We start from the raw sequence: 20474 nt of genomic DNA, 5'->3' as shown, positions 1-20474 counted from the left end.
CTGTGGAGTGCCCAATAAAAGAAGAATGAGGGATGCTTTCAATCATTATACTTTTAGACATGATTATGAAACTAAAGAAATTGCAGAGCTAAAATTCATTTTCCAACAGATTTCTACTATACTTGGACATTAGCTATTTAGTGATCAAATTATTAAGACTTGTAATAGCTCACCTTGTGGAGAGGTAAAGGTTCTATTGAAGTAGAAATTTTTTTAGTCTCTGAGCTTTTCACCGCATCACTTTCACTCAAATTAGAAATGACAGATTTATCAAATTTCTTTGATTCTTTCAATAATGAAACATTCAGAGCCTGGACATTTTGGAGGTTAATAATATCAGTGCCAAGTGCTTTCACAATTTGTGATCCACCATTATGATAGTGGGTGGCTTGTTCACATGCAGTTTCAGCTTGTAAGTTGGCCTGAGGCAAAACCTGCAGTGTCTGCATTGCCACTTCACAACCTCGGGAATTAGAATTACATGTTATTACACAGCCTGCATTTCCAACAGGCAAATGATTTACAAGTGATGCTTTTCGTTTGTGTGGAGATGCATGACCATCTTCTTGTACTTCATGCCCTTGTATTGCAGATAATGCTTTTCTGTGTGCACAGTTAGCTTTACTTGGCTCAGTAATGTCTTTATTGCATAACACAGTATCTACGGAAGTTGTCCTGAGGGGAACAAAAGCAGGACCACCAAATTGTAGCCTTGAAATATCTTCTGGTTCTTGAACTTCAGAGACCATAAATCCACTTGTTCCACTACCCATGTAAATCATCTCAGCCTTCTCCATAGAAGAAGCTGATTTATCATTATATGTATGTGCCATATTTTTACTAGTCTGCAGTACCAGAGAAGATGACTCCTCTTCTCTCTGACTCAAGCTTGCTGATGACACCTTTGTAACACTTACCTGAGCATATTCAGGAGTTTTTCTTTTCCAAACACACTGACTATTGTTCCCCATTTCCACATCCATGACTGGAAACTTCTCTTCCATAACATTTTTATGTCCAGATCCTGAATCTTTCAACAACGCATTATTTTCATTGTGCCTGTTAACTTGAATTTTGGTCAGAGATTTTCCTTTGGTAAGCACATGAGCAGTCTGAGACTTTTGTAAAATCCATGGAGAATTGACTACTTTCTGTTCATTGTCACTGCCTAACAATTGCACTCCATCCAGATGACTCTCCTGTAAACCCTCAAATTCCTGCTTGGGAGGGTTCTCATTAATGTGAACCAAAGGTTTTGAAACCTCTTGCAATCCAACCATTGTGATGTCTGCTTCAGCAGTCTCCATGTCATGGTTCTGTGGGATAGCTTGACTACTTTCATACAAAATTGAACTGAACATTCTTTGCATTTGATTCTCTAAGACAGCATCCTGACAAGCACCTACGAAATTCTTCCCTGCTTTGTATTTCTCTGATAATCGAACATCCATTTCTTCCATTTCCTCCACAGAAGCTTCTGAATGTTTCCCTGAATTTTTTTCATTACTGGCACACAACGGTAATCTTTGCAAATGCACTGTTGCGGCAGCTTCATCCAGGGCATATGTGGTATGCATTCTTACATCATTACCACTGGTTTCATCCAGTGACAAATCCAAAGCTATATTATTTTCCACCAATGCAGTGTTTTTCACAATGCTTTTGCAGGGTGAGAAATCCAAAACTCCTTGTTTGTCCACCAAAGCAGCATTTTCCTGTAATGTCCCTGTGCTATGCTTCCCTGCATTATTCATGTCAGTTGCAGTGACTAATGACATCCCCAGGATTTCTTCAGATCCAAAAAGAGCATTTTTTTCTTGAGAGGATCTACCCATATCACAAATTCTTGCTTCCACATTCAGAAAATCTCCAGTTCTTGAATATTTAGTAATATTCTTGTTGCCTTCGTCCCCTGGCTCGCGCAAATCATGTCTGCCTTTCATTTCTTTTTTCTCATCCAACATAAAATCTGACACTGAACAAACTGCCTCAGTTACTGCATTCTTACAGTCAACCTGTGTCACATGCATCTCTACATCAGTTTCATCATTTACATCAATCACCAACTCCAACCTACTGTGCACATTTACAAATGCAATATCTTCATGTGTAGTTACTCTAGCACATTCACTTCTTTGATCTAGAAAGGAATTTAAATCTCCTGTCATTTCTGCCTTCTGAATATTCTTGAGGGACTCCTCTTTGACATGCTTCACTACAGAGCCTGACACCCAATGGCTTTCTCTCTGTCCCAAAATATCCATCACTTCATAAGAAGATCCATTCACAGTGTTAATCTCTCTTGCCTCCTCAACTGATATATCCCTCTTTCTTGTAAACTCACACACTTCAACTTCTGCATTATCACTTGCATCCAGATTATTAACACAACCTACAGAGGTACACTGTTTATCCCCATCCACAAATCGGTCTAGCACTCCTTCCATTTTGGCAGCTAAATGATCCCACTGAGAAGGCTCGTTGGCATGCATTGTTGTCTGATCTTCCTTCCTTACATCAAATATCAAATCTGGCATTTCCTCAATGTCTGCCAGAACAGCATCCTCAGGTGAAACAATTGAACATGTCTGATTACTCTCATCTAACAAAGATTCTGGTATTCCTTTCAGTGTCACTCTTACAACAGCCTCCTTGGCACCTTTTTCTGAGACTCCACTTAATTCCTCCACAGCAACACAATCCCCATAAGACTCATTGAATTGTTCCTCCACATTTTCTTTCTTATTTTCATCTAATAAGGAATCCAGCATCCCTGGAATATGTGTATGTTTATAATCAGTTCTCACCTGATGATAAGAAACATCCAGGGTGGCATTGTCCAAACTTTTTTCAATCCTCATGAATGGAGACAAATCTTCCCCTCGTTCATTCCCTGCCTCCATCCAGTTCTTGTTGCCTATACATCTTTTTCCTTCCTCCCCATCTGATGTACAATTTTCTATTCTTTGCATATCAAATATTATAAAGCCATACTGGGAAGCCTCTTGTATACTATCCTCATCCTTTTTATATGAACATAATTCCGTTAGTCCTTGCATTTCTGAAGAAAGGATATCTTCCTGTGAAACCCTGTCCAGCTGCCTCTCTTGGCTAACACCATCACCTTCATCCCATACAGAATCTGGCAATTGAATGGCTGATTGACCAGAGGCATTGGTTGCTTCATGCTGAGATTGAACAAGAGAATCAAAATCTCTCCTTTCAGGGCACATTATCTCTGTGTTTTGAAGCTTGCCTCTTTTCCCTTCTCTTCTAACCCGGAACTCTAAAAACTTGCTGCAGCCCATCCCTTCTGTCTCCTCTGCCCATACAGAGTTCAAAAGCTCTTCATCCTCGGCATTATCTGCTCCTTCAGTTTGAAATCCAAAATCTTCATTTCCACCATTCTTGTTTTCAGCGTTTACTTGTGTTGAATCTGCATTTGGTGCTAGGTTATGAGTACCTTGTTTGAGGTTCACTTCAGAACAGACACCAATCATAGGAATATTCTTGTTTTGTGCAGGCCTGCAATCCATGACTGAGGAGGAATTGACAGCAAACAATGAACAACATTGCTCAGAACCATTCAACAAAATTGCCTGATCTTTGGTGCCTTTTCTCAAATCCATCCCTGACTGTTCAGACGCTAGCTGATTCTTCTTACCTGTATTCTCCAACTCATCTCCTAAAATATCTAGCAATCTAGAAGGTAATGACTCCCTCTTTGAGCCCTTTGAAACACTCCACATATTAATCTCTGCCTGATTGTCTGAGCTGCTTATCAACTCACCAATGTCTGGTCCAAACAAGTTTCCTTCAGTGGTCAAATTGATTTCATCTTGTCGAATAGAGTTTAGAAGCATTTGCACAGATTCTGGAGATGTTGCTTCTGACCATACATTTATAGGTCTTAAAACGCTGCTTGAGTTATATGTATTTGCACCATTCGAACTGAAAGGTATATTGTGCAAAGTTGTCTCAAGCTCAAAAGAATTATCCTGCCTACAGAAGCCTGAACCCCAATGATCCTCGCAGTGGCCACTTTCACCAAGTAGAATGTGTGCTTCATCAAGACCATCAAACCTCAACTGCACTTCCAAGTTTTCCTCTATAACAAATTTTGTGAGTCCTGCTCGCTGGACCTCTGTATCTGAGTGGAAGTTGCCCTTGTTGACTTCATGAACATCATCATTCATATATTTAAGATCCTCATAATCCATCAACGCATTCCTAGAAACATAAAGATATCCAGTATCTTATGACTTGGAAAACAAAAAGTTTAACAAGAGCATCTCCCAACACGGTTTCACATTTAATTGTTAAACCAAACAAAGCAAAATAAAATGAATAACATCTGAATGACTTTCGCAAAGGACAGCTCAAGCAAGAAAAAAACATTTCACTAATTATAGCAATCTAAATGTCAGTTACAATGACCAATGAATGAAATAAAAATCTAGTTGCCTGGTGAACCATTTACGATTACATATTTTATAGCTTCAAGAGGCAATGATGACTTTATTTTATGATCACACTTTGCTTTACATTTTAACAGAAACTGACTCAAAATGGTTTTGCATTTGAGGATCCAGGCAAAAGAAAGAAAATCATATAACTACCCATCAGCTTCCACCAACAACAGCTGAAGCAAGAACAACCATCGGATATAAGAATGTTAGAATAATTATAGGTCTATGTGAATCATTTCATCCATAAAATAAGCAATGTTTAAATTAAAATTTTAATTGCCTGGAAAGTCAAACTCTACCTATATATTTTCCTGGTAAATAACAGGTTTGACAAGAAAAACGCACACAATACTTCCACAATATATAATCTTGACATGAAAAAGAAAAACAAATTAACTAACATCAAAATGCCATCTACAAAAGAGTTCTGGGAAAAACAGTCCGGAATAAATTCTGTCTATACATTTATGCCTGCAATAATGACTAAATGCTAATATAGACGGCATTAATAAAATTTTCAACTAAAATTCATTCTACGTGCTATTTTTGCACAAGCAAAGAGAAGTAATCAAAACTGGCAATACAATTTGAAAGCTCATGCAAGTCTCTAAAACCAATTTTTCCAATCTGGGATTGGATCCTGGAAGCTCGCGAAAGCATTTTTCTCCAGGATATATTTTAAGGATGTGTGAATGGCATCCTTAAGGAGATAAAACTAGCACAGCCATATATATAAATTAAATGGTTGGTATGTAATGTCCTCTCCCAATTGATTGGTTAAGGGAGGATGAAAGAGCCTATCCAATCCTGTAGGTTAGAGTCTTGATAAAGGGGGAAAACCCAATTTTTCCAATGTTTGGGGCAACATTGTGTAAATTTTGGGTCGGATGGGGCAGCAAAAGCCCAAATCGGGGGTTGCATTCACAAGCCCGCACATTTGAGAATCCATGAAGGAATCTATAAATAGAGGAGAGTTGGAATCAATTTGGCATCATCAATTTGAATCAAAATACATCAGTTCCTGAGTTGTGGCTCTGAGGGTTTTAAGACCCCTATTACTCTACTAATTTAGACGGTGAAAGATTCCACCCTATTTAGTTATCTTCCCTTTTTATCTTCTGTTATTTTGTCTGGCAAAATCCTGGGATCTGGCCACTGTTTGGTATAGCAACAATTCAGTGGTATTTCCAGTTGAAGGTGACCCAAACTATGGGATGAATTAAATTTTTAGGACAACGCAAGCATAGTTGGGATTCTCCACTGACATAGGAGCACCAGTCTGTAGTTCCGGCCCTCCTACAGCTGCAAATTAATTCCGAGGCAGTAAAACACAACACCAAACCCTTTTGAATGCAGCAGACTAGTATTCGGCCCTCCTGGGGCTGCGGATCATTAGAGCATCTATTCCACTACGAGTTGATTACAAACATGGTCAAGGCTACATATCTAGGTTGCAGGCACCCTCAGGAAGTTAGCCAAGCTTATGGTAATTGTTCTTCCAGGTCTGCGAATTAATACAAGGCAGTCCAGGTCACTGTTGTAGGAGACTAGGGTAAAGCTGCAATTAGTAGAAATCTGTTAATTTTGGTTTAATATTGGAGCTAGTTTGTCAAAGCATTGATAGTTGTGAACAATATTGTACTTGGTGCAGCCCCAAGGGTTAGCTCAATTGAATGAGTTCTCGGCATTAAAGCACCTTGCTAATGGGAGGTCATACGGTCAATTCTCCTCTACGTTCTTGAGGTTTGGCTTTACTAATGAGCCGGGAAGTGATCCCTGTGAAAATTCTATCACTGCAGCAACTGATTTACTTTTCCTACTTATTTCATCATAAGTTATTCATGAAATTACTTCAACAAACATTAAAATAAATACTGCTGCAGATATCACATCGTAATACAGAAAATATGCAAACATTGACACAGTTATTTTGGACTAATGTCCCCAGAAAAACCCAATGTGGGAAAACTAGTGCAGCAAGGGAGGATTTTATTATTCAGCAAGTTTCTTGTACAACAGGGTGCCAAACTGGCTTACCCACAGATAGACAAACTTCCAACACTTTCCCAAACCCAACATATGCCCTACTGACCTCTGCTACAGCCTGAAACCCTTTGCGTCAGCCTACTCAGGCTCTGCGCAACCTCTCTAGGCTTCTGCGTCACTCCTGCAGCCTCTGTGTGGATGACGCAGGCCCTTCTGGCTCTTCGCAATCTCTGTTGCCTCTGTGTCGCTTCCTTTGGCTCTACATCTGCCTCTTCTACGCTGATCTCCCGTCTCTCTGTTTCGTACTTGCTGCCTCCTGACTGCTCTCCAGACCACTAGTTCAATTTCTCAGCAAACCCCCCTCCATAAATTGAACTGACTAGTCTCCCTAAGTATGTTCTCCAAGTGGCCCTCAAGCCTCCTCTTATACTTTTTCTGTTGACATCTCAACGGCCAAGATTAAGTCCCTAATCAATGGCTAAGATTAGATCTGGCTTGATCCATGTCTTTTTGGACCATTCTAACACAGATTCATATTAATACACATTAATATTTTATTTTCTCTAAGTTTAGACTTAGGGACTCCATTAAAAATATTAATTATTTTAATATCTCTTGATCTGTTTAGAATCTTCCCAAACCCTTTCTGGGTATTGGAGATCTCATGTGCCCCAACCGCTCCACCAAATTTCATGGCTAGAGCACATCCGATGCTACCCCAAATCAACACTCCCTCTTAGCGAGGACGGTGCTCTAGCAATACTCCTCACTAAGTATTACTATGATCATCCGGCATCGATACCTGTGCTGATGCTAGGCCTCCCTGCCCAACATCCTCTGCACTGCTGCATATTGTACTGCTGCCCATGGTTCCACCACTGCAACTGTTGCATCTGTATGACAGCTCCCTCTGCAATTCATGCTACTGCTAGTCCTTTCTCCCAGCACTGCATCCGCACTGCACCTTCCTCTCCATTTGTGTTGCTATTGGTCCTTTCTCCCAACACTGCATCTGCACTGCAACTCCCTCGTCATTCGTATTGCTAACACACTACTTCTGAAAGGGGTACTTTACCATCCCCATCTTGTTGAAGTTTCTAAGTTTACTTAATTTAGAAACCCTTGATGCGCCTTTTTTTTATTTATTTCTACCTACTTGTTAATTTTTCTTTAACAAGTTATTTACAAAGTAAATACTGAAAATAAACACCAGTGCATGCTCAACATATTACAGATCAACAACTAAAAAAAACAAGAACAAACACACCACATGACACCATTATTTTTGGACCAATGTCCCCGGAAAAACCCAATGCGGGAAAACCAGTGCAGCTATTCAGAGGGTTTTATTATTATGCAGTTTCAGAATACAACCTGGGTGCCAGAAATGGCTTACCCAATAGAGAATGCCCTCGGCAATAGTACCTCTCAGTCGGAGACAGATATTCTGGCTAAATCACTGGATGAACAATCCCACAGCAACAATGTAGCTTCTGCTGCTCTACATCACTCTGATAAGGGCTGTGTCACCCTATCCAACTCTCCAACTCCAGTCTATCCCACGAAAAATCTCCCAGCGCTGCCTCTAGGGTACGTCAACCTCCCTGGCCCAGCGTCAACCTATATGGCCTAGCGTCAGCCTCTCGGGGCTCTGCGTCAGCCTCTGCGTCTCACACGCTGGCCCTCTCTACCTCTGCGTAGCTCCTAGCTGCCTCTGCGTGGCCTCTAGCTGGCTTTGCATCAACCTCTCCCGACTTTTGCATTGATCCTCCCAGTACTAAGTCAGCCTCTCGGGGCTCTGCGTCAGCCTCTGGAGCCTCTGCGTCTCACACGCTGGCCCTCTCTACCTCTGCGTAGCTCCTAGCTGCCTCTGCGTGGCCTCTAGCTGGCTTTGCATCAACCTCTCCCGACTTTTGCATTGATCCTCCCAGTACTAACTTTTGCATTGATCCTCCCAGTACTAACTGCAACTCAGATCACTTCACTCAATTTCCTCAGCAAACCCTGCCCAAGAAAATCGAGTTCTTGATCTCTCTTGGTGTGTTCTCTAATTGACCCTCAAGCTTCCTCTTATACTTTTCTCGTTGGTCCATCAACGATCGAGATTAAATCTCTAATCAATGGTTAAGATTATATTTGGCTTGATCCATGACTTTTGGAACATTCTAACCCAGTTTTATATCAATTCACATTAATATTTTATTTTTCCTAAGTTTAGACTTAGGAACTGCATTAAAAATATTAATTATTTTAATATCTCCCAAACTGGTTAGATTCTGCACAAACCATTTCTAAGTCTTGGATATCTCATGTGCTATAGCCTCTCCACCAATTTTCGTGGCTAGAGTACATCCGATGCTACCTCAAATCAACACTGTTGCCCATGGTTCTGCAACTGCATATGTACGACAGCTCCCTCTGCATCTGTGCTGTTGTTGGTCCTTTTTCCCAACACTACATCTGCACTGCAACTTCCTCTGCATTTGTGATGTTATTGGTCTATTCTCCCAACACTGCATCTGCACTGCAACTCCCTCTTCATTCGTACTGCTAACACACTACTTCTGAAAGGGGTTCTTTACCATCCCCATCTTTTCCCTGAAGTAGTCAAATTTTGACTTTCCAAGGGCCTTAGTGAGGATATCTGCCACTTGTTCCCCTATAGGAGTGTAGCTCAACTGTACAGCTCCACGTTGGACACAATCTCTGACAAAGTGACACCGGATATCAATATGCTTTAACCTATCATGAAATACTGGATTCTCAAAGAGTTTGATGCAACTCTGATTATCACACATGATCCTGGTCACCTCCATATTTCTTCTAAATAGGTTTACCAGCAATTTTCTAAGCCATATGGCCTCACACAAAGTTGTGCTTGCTGCCATATATTCTGCCTCAGACGAGCTCAGAGCCACGGACTTCTATTTCCTACTGCACCAGGAGGTTATTCCTGATCCAATGTTGAAACAGTACCCAGAGGTACTTTTCCGATCCACTGAACTTCCTACCCAATCTGCATCAGTAAATCCACTCAACTTGATATCCTTCCCCTTGTTATACAAGAGCCCATAATCAACTATTCCCTATAAATACCTGAGAACGTGCTTGGCTGCTGCCCAGTGAGCCCTCTTTGGTTCCACCATGAACTCACTGAGAGTGTTGACAACGTAGCAAATTTCTGGCCTAGTATTAACTAGATACATCAGGGACCCTATGAGTTGTCAGTATAGGGTGGGATCGACATCCTTGTTTTCTGATGCATCAATATTCTTCCAGTTGGTGATCATTGGCGTAGCCATAGGTCTACAGTCTCCCATCCTGAACCTTTTCAGAATTTTTGTAGCATACCTTCCTTGCCCAAGGAAGATTTCTCTTTTTTGATGCCAAACTTCCAACCCTAGAAAATAGTGCATTCGTCCCAGATCCTTCATATCGAACTCTGTAGCTAGATTCTTCTTGCAGTCTTCAATGAGTCTGGATGATCCTGTCAAAAAGAGATCATCCACATATAATACTAAGATAAGTGGCTCGCTCTCTACGACTAGATAGTAGAGATTCGGATCCGCGTCACTCTTAACAAACCCCATCTTTTGCAAGTAGCCATCTATTCGACCATACCATGCTCTTGGTACCTGCTTCAGCGCATACAAGGCTTTCTTCAGTCTGCATACATGAGACTTCTTCTCATGAGTTTCAAAGCCCTCTAGTTGTTCAATGTATACTTCTTCTTCTATTACCCCATTCAGAAATGTCGTCTTGACATCCATCTGATGGATCTCCCATCCCATCTGGGCTGCAAGAGATATCACAGTCCTAATAGATGTATACCTAGCTACCGAGGCAAAGGTTTCCTCATAGTCAATCCCTTCCTTTTGAGCATACCCCTTAGCCACAAACCTGGCTTTGTGTTTTTCAATATTGTCGTCCACAGCATATTTGATCTTGTAGATCCATCTTGAACCTACCACAGATTTGTCTTGAGGCTTTGACACCACCTCCCAGACATCATTTACCATTATGGAGTTATACTCCTCCACCATCGCATTTAGCCAGACCTGATGCTGAGATGCCTCCTTGAAGTTGGCAGGCTCTCCATCCTGAGCTACTAACGCCCGATACCTGTCTGGCTGTTTTCGCTCCCTTCCACTGTTCCTTGGCTCTCCGATGAAGTTCTCTACATCACGCAGAATTGACGAAGTTCCCTGCTGGTTCTTCCTCTGCCAACAGGTGCTTCTGTTTGCTCATCTTCCTCATCCTGAGAATCTTCCTGATCTGAGGAAGTATTCTTCACTTTCGTTGGTTGAAGAGGCATGACCAACGAATCCTCTTTCGACTACTCCTTGGAAGGCATTTCACGAGATCTTCTGAAAGCTCTGTCCTCCATGAACTTTACATCTCGTCGAACTGCTACCTTCCTGCTCCCTGGAAGACAGATCCCGTATGCCTTAGCGTTCTCGCTATATCCTGCCAGATACCCCTTTTCTGCAGTCTGTTCCAGCTTCTTCCTCTTTTCTTCGGGTATGCGACAATATGCCAAACTCCCAAATATCCTTAAATGACTAACTTCAGGTGTCTTCCCAATGAAGACTTTCTCTGGAGTAATCTTGCCCAACGCCCGATGAGTCCTATTCTGAACATAGACAATTGTGTTGCATGCTTCTGCCCACAGTGATTTTGGCATATCCTGATCATACAGCATGGCCCTAGCTGCTTCTACAATAGTCTTGTTTTTCCTTTCTGCCACCCCATTCTACTCCGGATTGTAGGGAGCTATCCACTCTCTTCTGATGCCCTCCTTAGTGCAAAAATCAGTGAAGTCCTTATCGACATATTCTCCACCATTATCTGAGCTCAAGACTTTTATTTTCTTACCTGTCAGATTCTCCACTAGAGCCTTGAACTCCTTGAATCGACTGAAAGCCTCATCCTTGGTTTTCAAAAAATAGATCCAAGTTTTCCTCGAGTGGTCATCAATGAAAGTAAGGAAATACTCAGCACCGCTGAGAGCTTTGACGGACATAGGTCCGCAGATATCTAAGTGTATCAATCCTAGTACACTCTTGGCCCTGTAGTTGCTCCTAGGAAATGTCGCCTTGGCATACTTTCCTAGAGCACATCCCCTGCATACATCATCTCGTTCCATACTCAGATCCGAAACCCCTGTTACAGTGCTCCTAAGAATTCTTAGAGCTCCATGGTGCAAGTGACCCATCCTTCTGTGCCATAGTTCGTTCAAGTCTTTGTCCCCATGACTGCCTATTAGTGCCATTAGAGATTCTAGTTGTAATCTGTACAACCGATTACTTTTGATCCCGATCTGCACTTTCTTTTTCCAGCTCGGGTGTTTGATGTATACCTTTTCCTTGATGAAGTAGACATTATAGCCCTGGCCTTATAGTTGTGACACGGAAGGTAAGTTCATCCCCAATCCTGGCACATGCAGCACATTTGTGGCACGGAACCACTCTCCCGATTCTGTCTGAAAAACTATGGTACCCTTTCCTACTGGAGTACACTTTGCCTTGTTCCCCATGGTGATCTAAAAGTTATCTTCTCTTCTCATTCTGAGAGACACTCCCTGATTCCCGTCATATGCCACGAGCCTCCACTGTCTATATACCATACTTCTGATAATGTAGCACTAGTTATGCACGCCACTTTTTCTTCCAACTTGGAAGCCAACATAGAGAAATCGAAATCTCTCTCTTGTGCAATCTTCTGAAAATCTGCGTGAGTCCCCTAAGGTGGATGCCTCTACATTGTGGTCCTGACCCATAACTGATTTTCCCTTTCTGTCTCTGATTACTTGCTCTTATACCATGTGAAAATTCTATCACTGCAGCAACTAATTTACTTTTCCTACTTATTTCATCATAAGTTATTCATGAAATTACTTCAACAAACATTAAAATAAATATTGTTGCAGATATCACATCGTAATACAGAAACAAAAATATGCACACATTGACACAGTTATTTTGGACTAATGTCCCCAGAAAAAACCCAATGTGGGAAAACCGGTGCAGCAAGGGAGGATTTTATTATTCAGCAAGTTTCTTGTACAACAAGGTGCCAAACTGACTTACCCACAGATAGACAAACTTCCAGCACTTTCCTAAACCCAATGTAGGCCCTACTAACCTATGTTACAGACTGAAACCCTCTGCGTCAGCCTACTGAGGCTTTGCGCAGCCTCTCTAGGCTTCTGCGTCACTCCTGCAGCCTCTGCGTGGATGACGCAAGCCTTTCTGGCTCTGTGCAGTCTCTGCTGCATCTACGTGGTTTCCTCTAGCTCTGCGTCTGCCTCTTCTGCGTTGATCTCCCGTCTCTCTGTTCCGTACTTGTTGCCTCCTGACTTCTCCCAAGACCACTGGTTCAATTTCTCAGCAAACCCTGCTCCAGAAATTGAACTGACTGGTCTCCCTCAGTATGTTCTCCAAGTGCCCCTCAAGCCTCCTCTTATACTTTTTCTGTTGACATCTCAACGGCTAAGATTGAGTCCCTAATCAACGGCTAAAGATTAGATCTAGCTTGATCCATGTCTTTTTGGACCATTCTAACACAGATTCATATTAATACACATTAATATTTTATTTTCTCTAAGTTTAGACTTAGGGACTCCATTAAAAATATTAATTATTTTAACATCTCTTGATCTGTTTAGAATCTGCCCAAACCCTTTCTGGGTATTGGAGATCTCATGTGCCCCAACCTCTCCACCAAATTTCGTGGCTAGAGCACATTCGATGCTACCCCAAATCAATAATCCTTTCAGATGGATCTGCCCGAATAGTTTACGTGGACATAGCGGCTACCAATCTCCGGTGTCTGTGAACCACACAAAAAAAAGTATTGTACTTGGTGGAATATTGCATTCCTTGTTTACTAGGAAGTCAGCACTAGTTATGGTGGATTTGAGGAGAATCGTATTGCTTCGAATATTCATGTATGATCACTGTTATTATTGAATGATTATTAAATTAAGGAATACCCATTGTTGAATACGTGAATGAATTCCGTTGAAAATCCTAAGTTGAATAAAAAACCCTAAGGGCAAAATTTACCTAGGACATTATAGTGGTATCAATGTTGAGCATCCTGCCAGCTTGTGAGTGCACTAGCCTTGTATGCTTCCAACAGATACAAACAACATTACAGTATGAAAGAAAAGGATTACCCACTGTACAACTATGGGGGAAAGAAGAGGGCAAGGAGAACAATATCCCGGTATCCTATTGAACACAATACTCCAAGGACAGCAACAAATGACCAACATGCTAATGCAAGGACAACAACAGATAAAAGGAGCAACAGCCATAATCCTGGCTCTTCCAATGTTGTTGTTCAAGCAAACAATGGGGTGTGTTGTCGCCTTAATCCATACCTGGGATTATTGTGGAGAAAACCTTCAACTGCACTTAGTGTGGCCATGGGTACAAGTCTCGAGTTGAGGTTGTCACTCAGTTCTCAACTCTTCCATCTAGGCTTACTAATAGAAAAGCCAAGGGGGGTGGACTGTACAAATTATCTAAAGTTCAACTAATTAAGTTTAAGTTCTAGGAGGTAGTGAAAGATGACCAAGATATACTTCAACTATGTAGAACCAAAACACATTCATGAGCAGTATTACTGTATTACACATCCACAAGTATTACAAGATTAAGTAAAAGACCAGTGCCAAATTACAAGTGCTTGCTAAGTAAATGCTCCAAGTAAAGATAATAACTTTGAAGAGAAGTGCTTGGAAAGAAATGCAAAGATGTCACAAAAGATAAATGCTTTCAAATTAAAATGGCAAATAATAATAATTAGCAAGTACAATATGTTAGTTTTTTGAGGTAGCTGTGGACAGGTGTTCTAGTCTCTGTGGTGTCTAAGAGGCCAAGGAACACAGTATCTCCAAAACCCAGAAAGGTTTTGCGAGAAAAGCCTTAGAGACACCTCAATTAAATTAATTAGCATAATTAAATACTTTCCCAAGTCTAATAAGAAAAGTAGTTAATTAAATCAGATTAATTGAGGGAGGTCGATTTTGCTCTAAAGACTTCTAGAAAAGTCATTTGATAGTGTCAAGATGATCATAGCCATCGATTGAGATGTGATCATGGTCGTTGGCTGCCCAACAGAAGATTATATGAGCAAGGTCGATGGCATTGGAGAGTGCATTCGAGAGAATTCAAGCAGTTCATGGTCGTTGGCTGCCCAACAGAAGATTATATGAGCAAGGTCGATGGCATTCGAGAGTGCATTCAAGAGAATTCAAGCAGTTCAACTTACCCAATTGCAGTGATTCAGCAAGGGCGCAGTGGAAGCTAGGGAGACATCAGCAGTGAGGTATTCAGCAGAGATTTGGGAGGAAAATTAGGTATTTAGTAGAGATTTGGGAGGAAATTTTCCGGAGAAAATTTCCACAGTGATTTTCAGTTTTCAGAGGCAGGAAGAGGATCGATTTATCTACAAAGGAGGCCACATCAACTAGTGCGAGTAGCCAGTTTTCCCAGTGCAAGTTGATAGAGAGACCACGTTTCAGGTGCCAGTGGCCAGATCTATCTTTTCCTAGAGGTAGAGCGAGTGGGTCTAGGAGGTAGAGGGGAGCAATACGACTATTTCCAGAGCCAATAGTGCGCATTTCTGGGCAGGAATGTGAGTGTCGGGAAGGAGTACAAATTAGCTAGAGGCCAGATCAGTTGCAAAGGGAGACAATATCTCCAGTTGTTTTTGTCAATGCAGATTATCATTCGCCGGAGGTTTTCCAATGAAAGGCAACCAGTTGTAATATTTCTCAAATTATTTAATAATAATAGAACTCTCATATGCTGCACTAGCTTTCCCTTTGGGGTTTTTCTAAGGAAATTTGTCCAAAAATAATGGTGTCAAAATTATTGTGTGTGCATATTTCTCAGTGCCAGTATTTTATCTTCTGCAATGTTTTTATTTGTGAAGGTTACAATAGTGATTTAATCGTTATTTGTTGTAAATAAAATTACAGAAGACAAATAAACTCTGGAAGATAAAAGATTAAATTCCAATAATTGCAACCATGGAAATTTCACACAATAACTTAAGAATACTTGAAAATGTAATAAAGTGCTCAACAAAGATACTTCAAGTAATAATGATTGCTTAAAATAAATAATACTTGCGAAGTGAAAGAGTAAATGAAGCACAAACCCAAATATCAATCATGCTTTGTAATGTAGTGAAATAGTCTTGGTAAATTTTAGCCTAGGTTAGTGAGTTAGTCCTAGAATCTAAAACAAATTTCCCCAAACCTTGTTGAATTCTAGTAGCATCAGATGTGCTCTAAGTCTCAAATTTTGCAAGGAGGCTTGGGCAAATGCATACCAAAGAACCCAAAAAACATTTTGGGAAATTCCACCCAGAGACAGTTTTATTAAAATAATTAATTATTTTTAATGGGGCTCTAAGTCTAAACTTAGGAAATTAAAATAATTAATGGATATTAATCTAACTGTGGGTGTAATTTCTAGAAGAAGACGAGGATCAAGCAAAAATGATCTTAGCCATTGATTAGCTTATAATATGGGTCGTTGAATGTCAACGAGAAGATTATTTAAGGAGGCTTGAGGGTCATTTGGAAGACACACAGAAAGTTGATCAGTCAGATCGAATTGTTGAAGCTAGAGGTAGCACAGTGATTTGTAGTGATCATGCAGAGAGGCAGAGAGACACACAGAGGAGGCAGCGCAAAAGCTAGAGAGGGTGACGCAGAGCCAGGAAGGGGTCATGCTGGCCCCACACAAAGAAGTGTAGAGCCTTCACACAAAAGTCCGAATTTGTTGAGGAGGCAGACATTTCTAAGCCGGGAGGGCTGGAATCAACCCCAGAAGGCAAATCGATTCCCAGCAAAGGTGACGCAGTGCCTTAGAGGCTGACGCAAGCCCACATAGGGGCAGCGCAGAAGTAGTCAGGGAACTCATTGGTTTAATTGCCGAATCAGGGGGGACTTGTAGTGTAGAGTGAGGTAATCTCACTAATTTCTTCTGCCGAGTGATATTCTCTGTACTGGATTGTCAGCAAGGCATCCAGAAGTTGTATTCAGAAATAACTTTAGCTTAATAATAAAAATCCCCAAATCTGTTGCACCGATTTTCCCGTATTGGGTTTTTCTAGGGACGTTTGTCCAAAAACAACTGTGTCATTTGTGTTGTATCTTTCTCTATTGTTCAGTTTCTTGTTTCGCCATATTATTTAAATGGTATAGGCTGCAATGCATGTATTTCGATGTTTCCCGTAGGAAACTGCAAATAACTTGTTCATGTAGATCTAACAAGTAGGAGAAATATCATCAATTGCTGCAGTAGGGATTCTGGTATAAGGAATTTTCACATGGTATCATAGCAGTGCAAGTGAAGCAAGAAGAACAGTGCCAGAGAACCCAACGTTGATCAAAAAAGAAGATCGAAATAGCTGCAGGAAGCAGCAGTTCGAATCCCCAGAGGGGTTTGTGAAGTCCAAGCCGGAGGGCTGAATTTCGAGGCAGTCTCTCTCCGAGTGAGTCGACAGAGAGGAAGGGCTTCCAATTGAAATCTTGTCGTGGCAAAGCGAGCAACGTTAAGCCTCAGCATGAGGAAGCATTGGTGGGACGCAGTTTTTCTGCAAGTTGTTTTGTTGGGGAGAAAGGCATCAGAAGAGAGAGGAGAAGCACAGAGAGGGAATTTTTCCTCAGTAGACTTCCCGCCAAGAAGTTCATTTTCTTATTGGTTGAACAGCAATAGTAAGAGCAAAGAGGAGCGTTAGATATTTTCTTGGCAGAGATGGCAACCAATGGGCTGAGAGATCAAGATAGGTTGGATGGGGCACCCAACTACGTCATCTGGAAGGCAAGAATGCCATTCCTTCTATATGAGCACTCTTAAGACCTATGTTGACAGCGTGGTGGTTGTGCTTGCAGATTAAGATCCACTGAAGAAGTACAAAGCAGAAATGACGAAGGCCAAGAGGATGATCCTGGATGGAGTAAAAGATCATGTGGTTTGTCACATCGCTAGCAGAGGGACTGCTAATGAGATGTGGGATGCCTTGGCAACACTATATCAAGGATCTTCCGAGCATCGGAAAATGTACTTAGAGCAGAAATGGAGATCTGCACAGATGCCGAAAGGGGAATGCATAGATCCGTTCCTCACGAAGCTTTAGGAGACCCGGGACAAGTTAGCATTTGTGGGGTCTACACCTTAAGGGTTCGAGTTTGTTAGACTAGCCCTCAATTCTGTCTCAGATGAGTGGAAAGTCTTTGTCAAGAGTATCCTAGGCAGGGCGACTTTGCCAAACTAGGATGAGATGTGGGCAGCTCTCAAGCAAGAGGAGTTGAGGAGAGACTTGGTCAAGTGTAAGCTTGACAGAAGCAGCAATAGTGGGTCGAGGCCCAAGCAGGAGGAAGAGACTGCAGTCCTTGCATCCAAGGGGCAGCAGGAGCAGTGGCGGCGAAAGAAGGACATCTCGAAGATCAAATGCTTCAAGTGTAGTGAAACGGGTCACTATGCAACACAGTATCCTCTCAGGAAGGACAAAGATGAGAAGCATGATCTAAAGGTTGCACCCACAAAGATCGAGGAGCAGGAGTTCATCATGAAAGCCAAAAACCTTCAAGAGGGAAGTGGGCTAATTTGGAGCTATAGTTCGAAAGAGCTGCAGATGGACAAGATCCTTAAAGAGGCCACCTCTCGGATCAATACCTTGCTACGGGAGCCCAGATCAGTAGTAGCAGGATGGACTAAGTGTCAGATGGTGCAGAGGAGTGTTGGAGTGATAGATGCAATGGCTAGAATGCCAAGTCTAAGCAGCGCAGTGGTTGGTGGACAGCATATCAGACATCAACAGCGCAGAGGACGATCATATGGAGTCAAGGTGGTGCTTTAGTGGGAGGCATTGCTAGAACACATTCCTAAGAGGGAGTGTTGATTTCTAGTAGCATCGAATGTGCTCTAAGTCTCAAGTTTTGCAAGGAGGCTTCGGCACATGTATTCCAAAGAACCCAAAAAGCGTTTTGGGAAATTCCACTCGAAAACAGTTTTATTAAAATAATTAATTATTTTTAATGGGACCCTAAGTCTAAACTTAGGAAATTAAAATAATTAATGGGTATTAATCTAACTATGGGTGTAACTTCTAGAAGAAGACGAGGATCAAGCAGAAATGATCTTAGCCATTGATTAGCTTCTAATCTAGGCCATTGAATATGAACGAAAAGATTATTTAAGGAGGCTTGAGGGTCATTTGGAAGACACAGAAAGTTGACCAGTCAGATCGAATTGTTGAAGTTAGAGGCAACGCAATGATTTGTAGTAATCACGCAGAGAGGGGCAGAGGGAGTTTTCGCTGGAGGATCTTCTCTGGAGCCAAGAATACTCAGTAGAGAGGCAAAGAGACACACAGGGAAGGCTACGCAAAGGCTAGAAAGGGTGACATGCAGGCCGCATGTAAAGCAACGCAGAGCCTTCATGCAGAAGTTCGAATATGCTGAGGAGGTTGACGTTTCTGGGCCAGGAGGGCTGGAATCAACTCCAAAAGGCAGGCCCACGCAGGGGAATCGCAGAAGTAGCCGGGCAACTCATTGGTTCAGCTGCCAGATCAGTCAGGACTTGTAGTATAGAGTGAGGTAATCTCACTAATTTCTTCTGCCGAGTGATATTCTCTGTACTGGATTGCCAGAAAGGTATCTAGAAGTTGTATTCAGAAATAATTTCAGCGTAATAATAAAAACCATCAGATCTACTACACCGGATTTCCCGTATTGGATTTTTCCGGGGACATTTGTCGAAAAACAACAATGTCATTTGTGTTGTATGTTTCTCTATTGTTCAGTTTCTTGTTTCGGCATATTATTTAAATGGTGTAGGCTACAGTGTATGTATTTTGATGTTTGCGGTAGGAAACTACAAATAACTTGTTCATGTACATCTAACAAGTAGGAAGAATATCATCAGTTGCTGCAATATGGATTCCAGTTTAAGGAATTTTCACAAACCTTACTCTAGTTGGGGCCCTGATATCATAGGAAGGAGACAATAGGGGATCAAGGATCCCTATTTACTACTTCAACCAACCTAAGTTGGAGGTCAATTATTATTGCCAAAAGGCCAAAATTGCTAATGAAAGATTGCTTGCAAATAGAAAATGCTTGAGAAGTGAAAGCAAAGCAAATCCAATTAAGTGGAATGAGAGATGCACAAGTAAGTCTTACAAGTTAAACCAATTACATGGAAATGGAAAAAATGGAATATAAAGTGAAATTAACAAGTAAGAAACTAAACTAAACGAATGAGACCATTCAATGGAGATGTTGCACAGGTAAAGAAGAGCACATTAGACTAAATTGTATGACATAAATGGCATAAATGCAAGTAAGAAATTAGATACACTAGATTGTTAATCTACTCTCCTTTGGTTAAAAAAGAACCACTCAAGCAACACAAACAAAGGTCTTCCTGAAATAGGGAAGGGGATGCCTACAGGGAAAGAACCCCTTAACTCCCACAAAACATTGCTCTTTATTAGATTAGGTCTCCCTTATAAAAATGAGTGATAGAAAGTGGTCTTTAGAAAGAACTTACAAGTGAGTCCCTCAAAATGGGAACGATGTTCTTCCCAAATCGTTACAAATGAACCTTTTTTTTGGAAAAGGATTTAAAACAAAATGTCAAAAGAAAGTTACAATAACATCCCTATTGGAAATACTAAGAGGCAAATGAATCAGTATTTCACTTACAATTAGTTATTTTTCATTTTTCAAAGCATTAGTTATTTTTCATCTTTCAAAGCATTAATTATTTTTAATATTTCATCAACATAAACAATAAACAACACCACTCAACAATGCGCAGTAAGAAAGACAATAGACAGACATTTTTGGGTGGAAATTTGAAAAACCCCCTCCAGGTCAAAAACCACTAAATGCTTCTTAATATTTGTCTTTCAAAAATAATTACATCAAGTTTTCGGCGCCAACTGAAGGAGGCTCCAACCCCCAAATTTATAGGCTCCAACTTGTAG

At 41.2% G+C, this 20474-nt stretch overlaps 1 protein-coding gene across 1 annotated transcript in view; it reads right to left on the bottom strand.

Annotated features, from left to right (window-relative positions):
• Nucleotides 1–20474, bottom strand: part of LOC149180331 (uncharacterized) — a 234497-nt gene that overhangs the window by 172039 nt on the left and 41984 nt on the right. Inside the window, exon 2 of the mRNA XM_089413849.1 lies at nt 174–4230. Coding sequence (XP_089269975.1) covers nt 174–4230 — 4057 coding nt within the window. The remainder of the gene's footprint in view (nt 1–173; nt 4231–20474) is intronic.

This window comes from Pinus tabuliformis, chromosome 3_2 (genome assembly GCF_031772625.1).
Source record: "Pinus tabuliformis cultivar Carrire ecotype Pingquan chromosome 3_2, CPIR1, whole genome shotgun sequence".
NCBI lineage: Eukaryota > Viridiplantae > Streptophyta > Pinopsida > Pinales > Pinaceae > Pinus > Pinus tabuliformis.
Note: the sequence above shows the minus strand (reverse complement) of the source record. Positions and strands in the feature narration are given on the sequence as shown.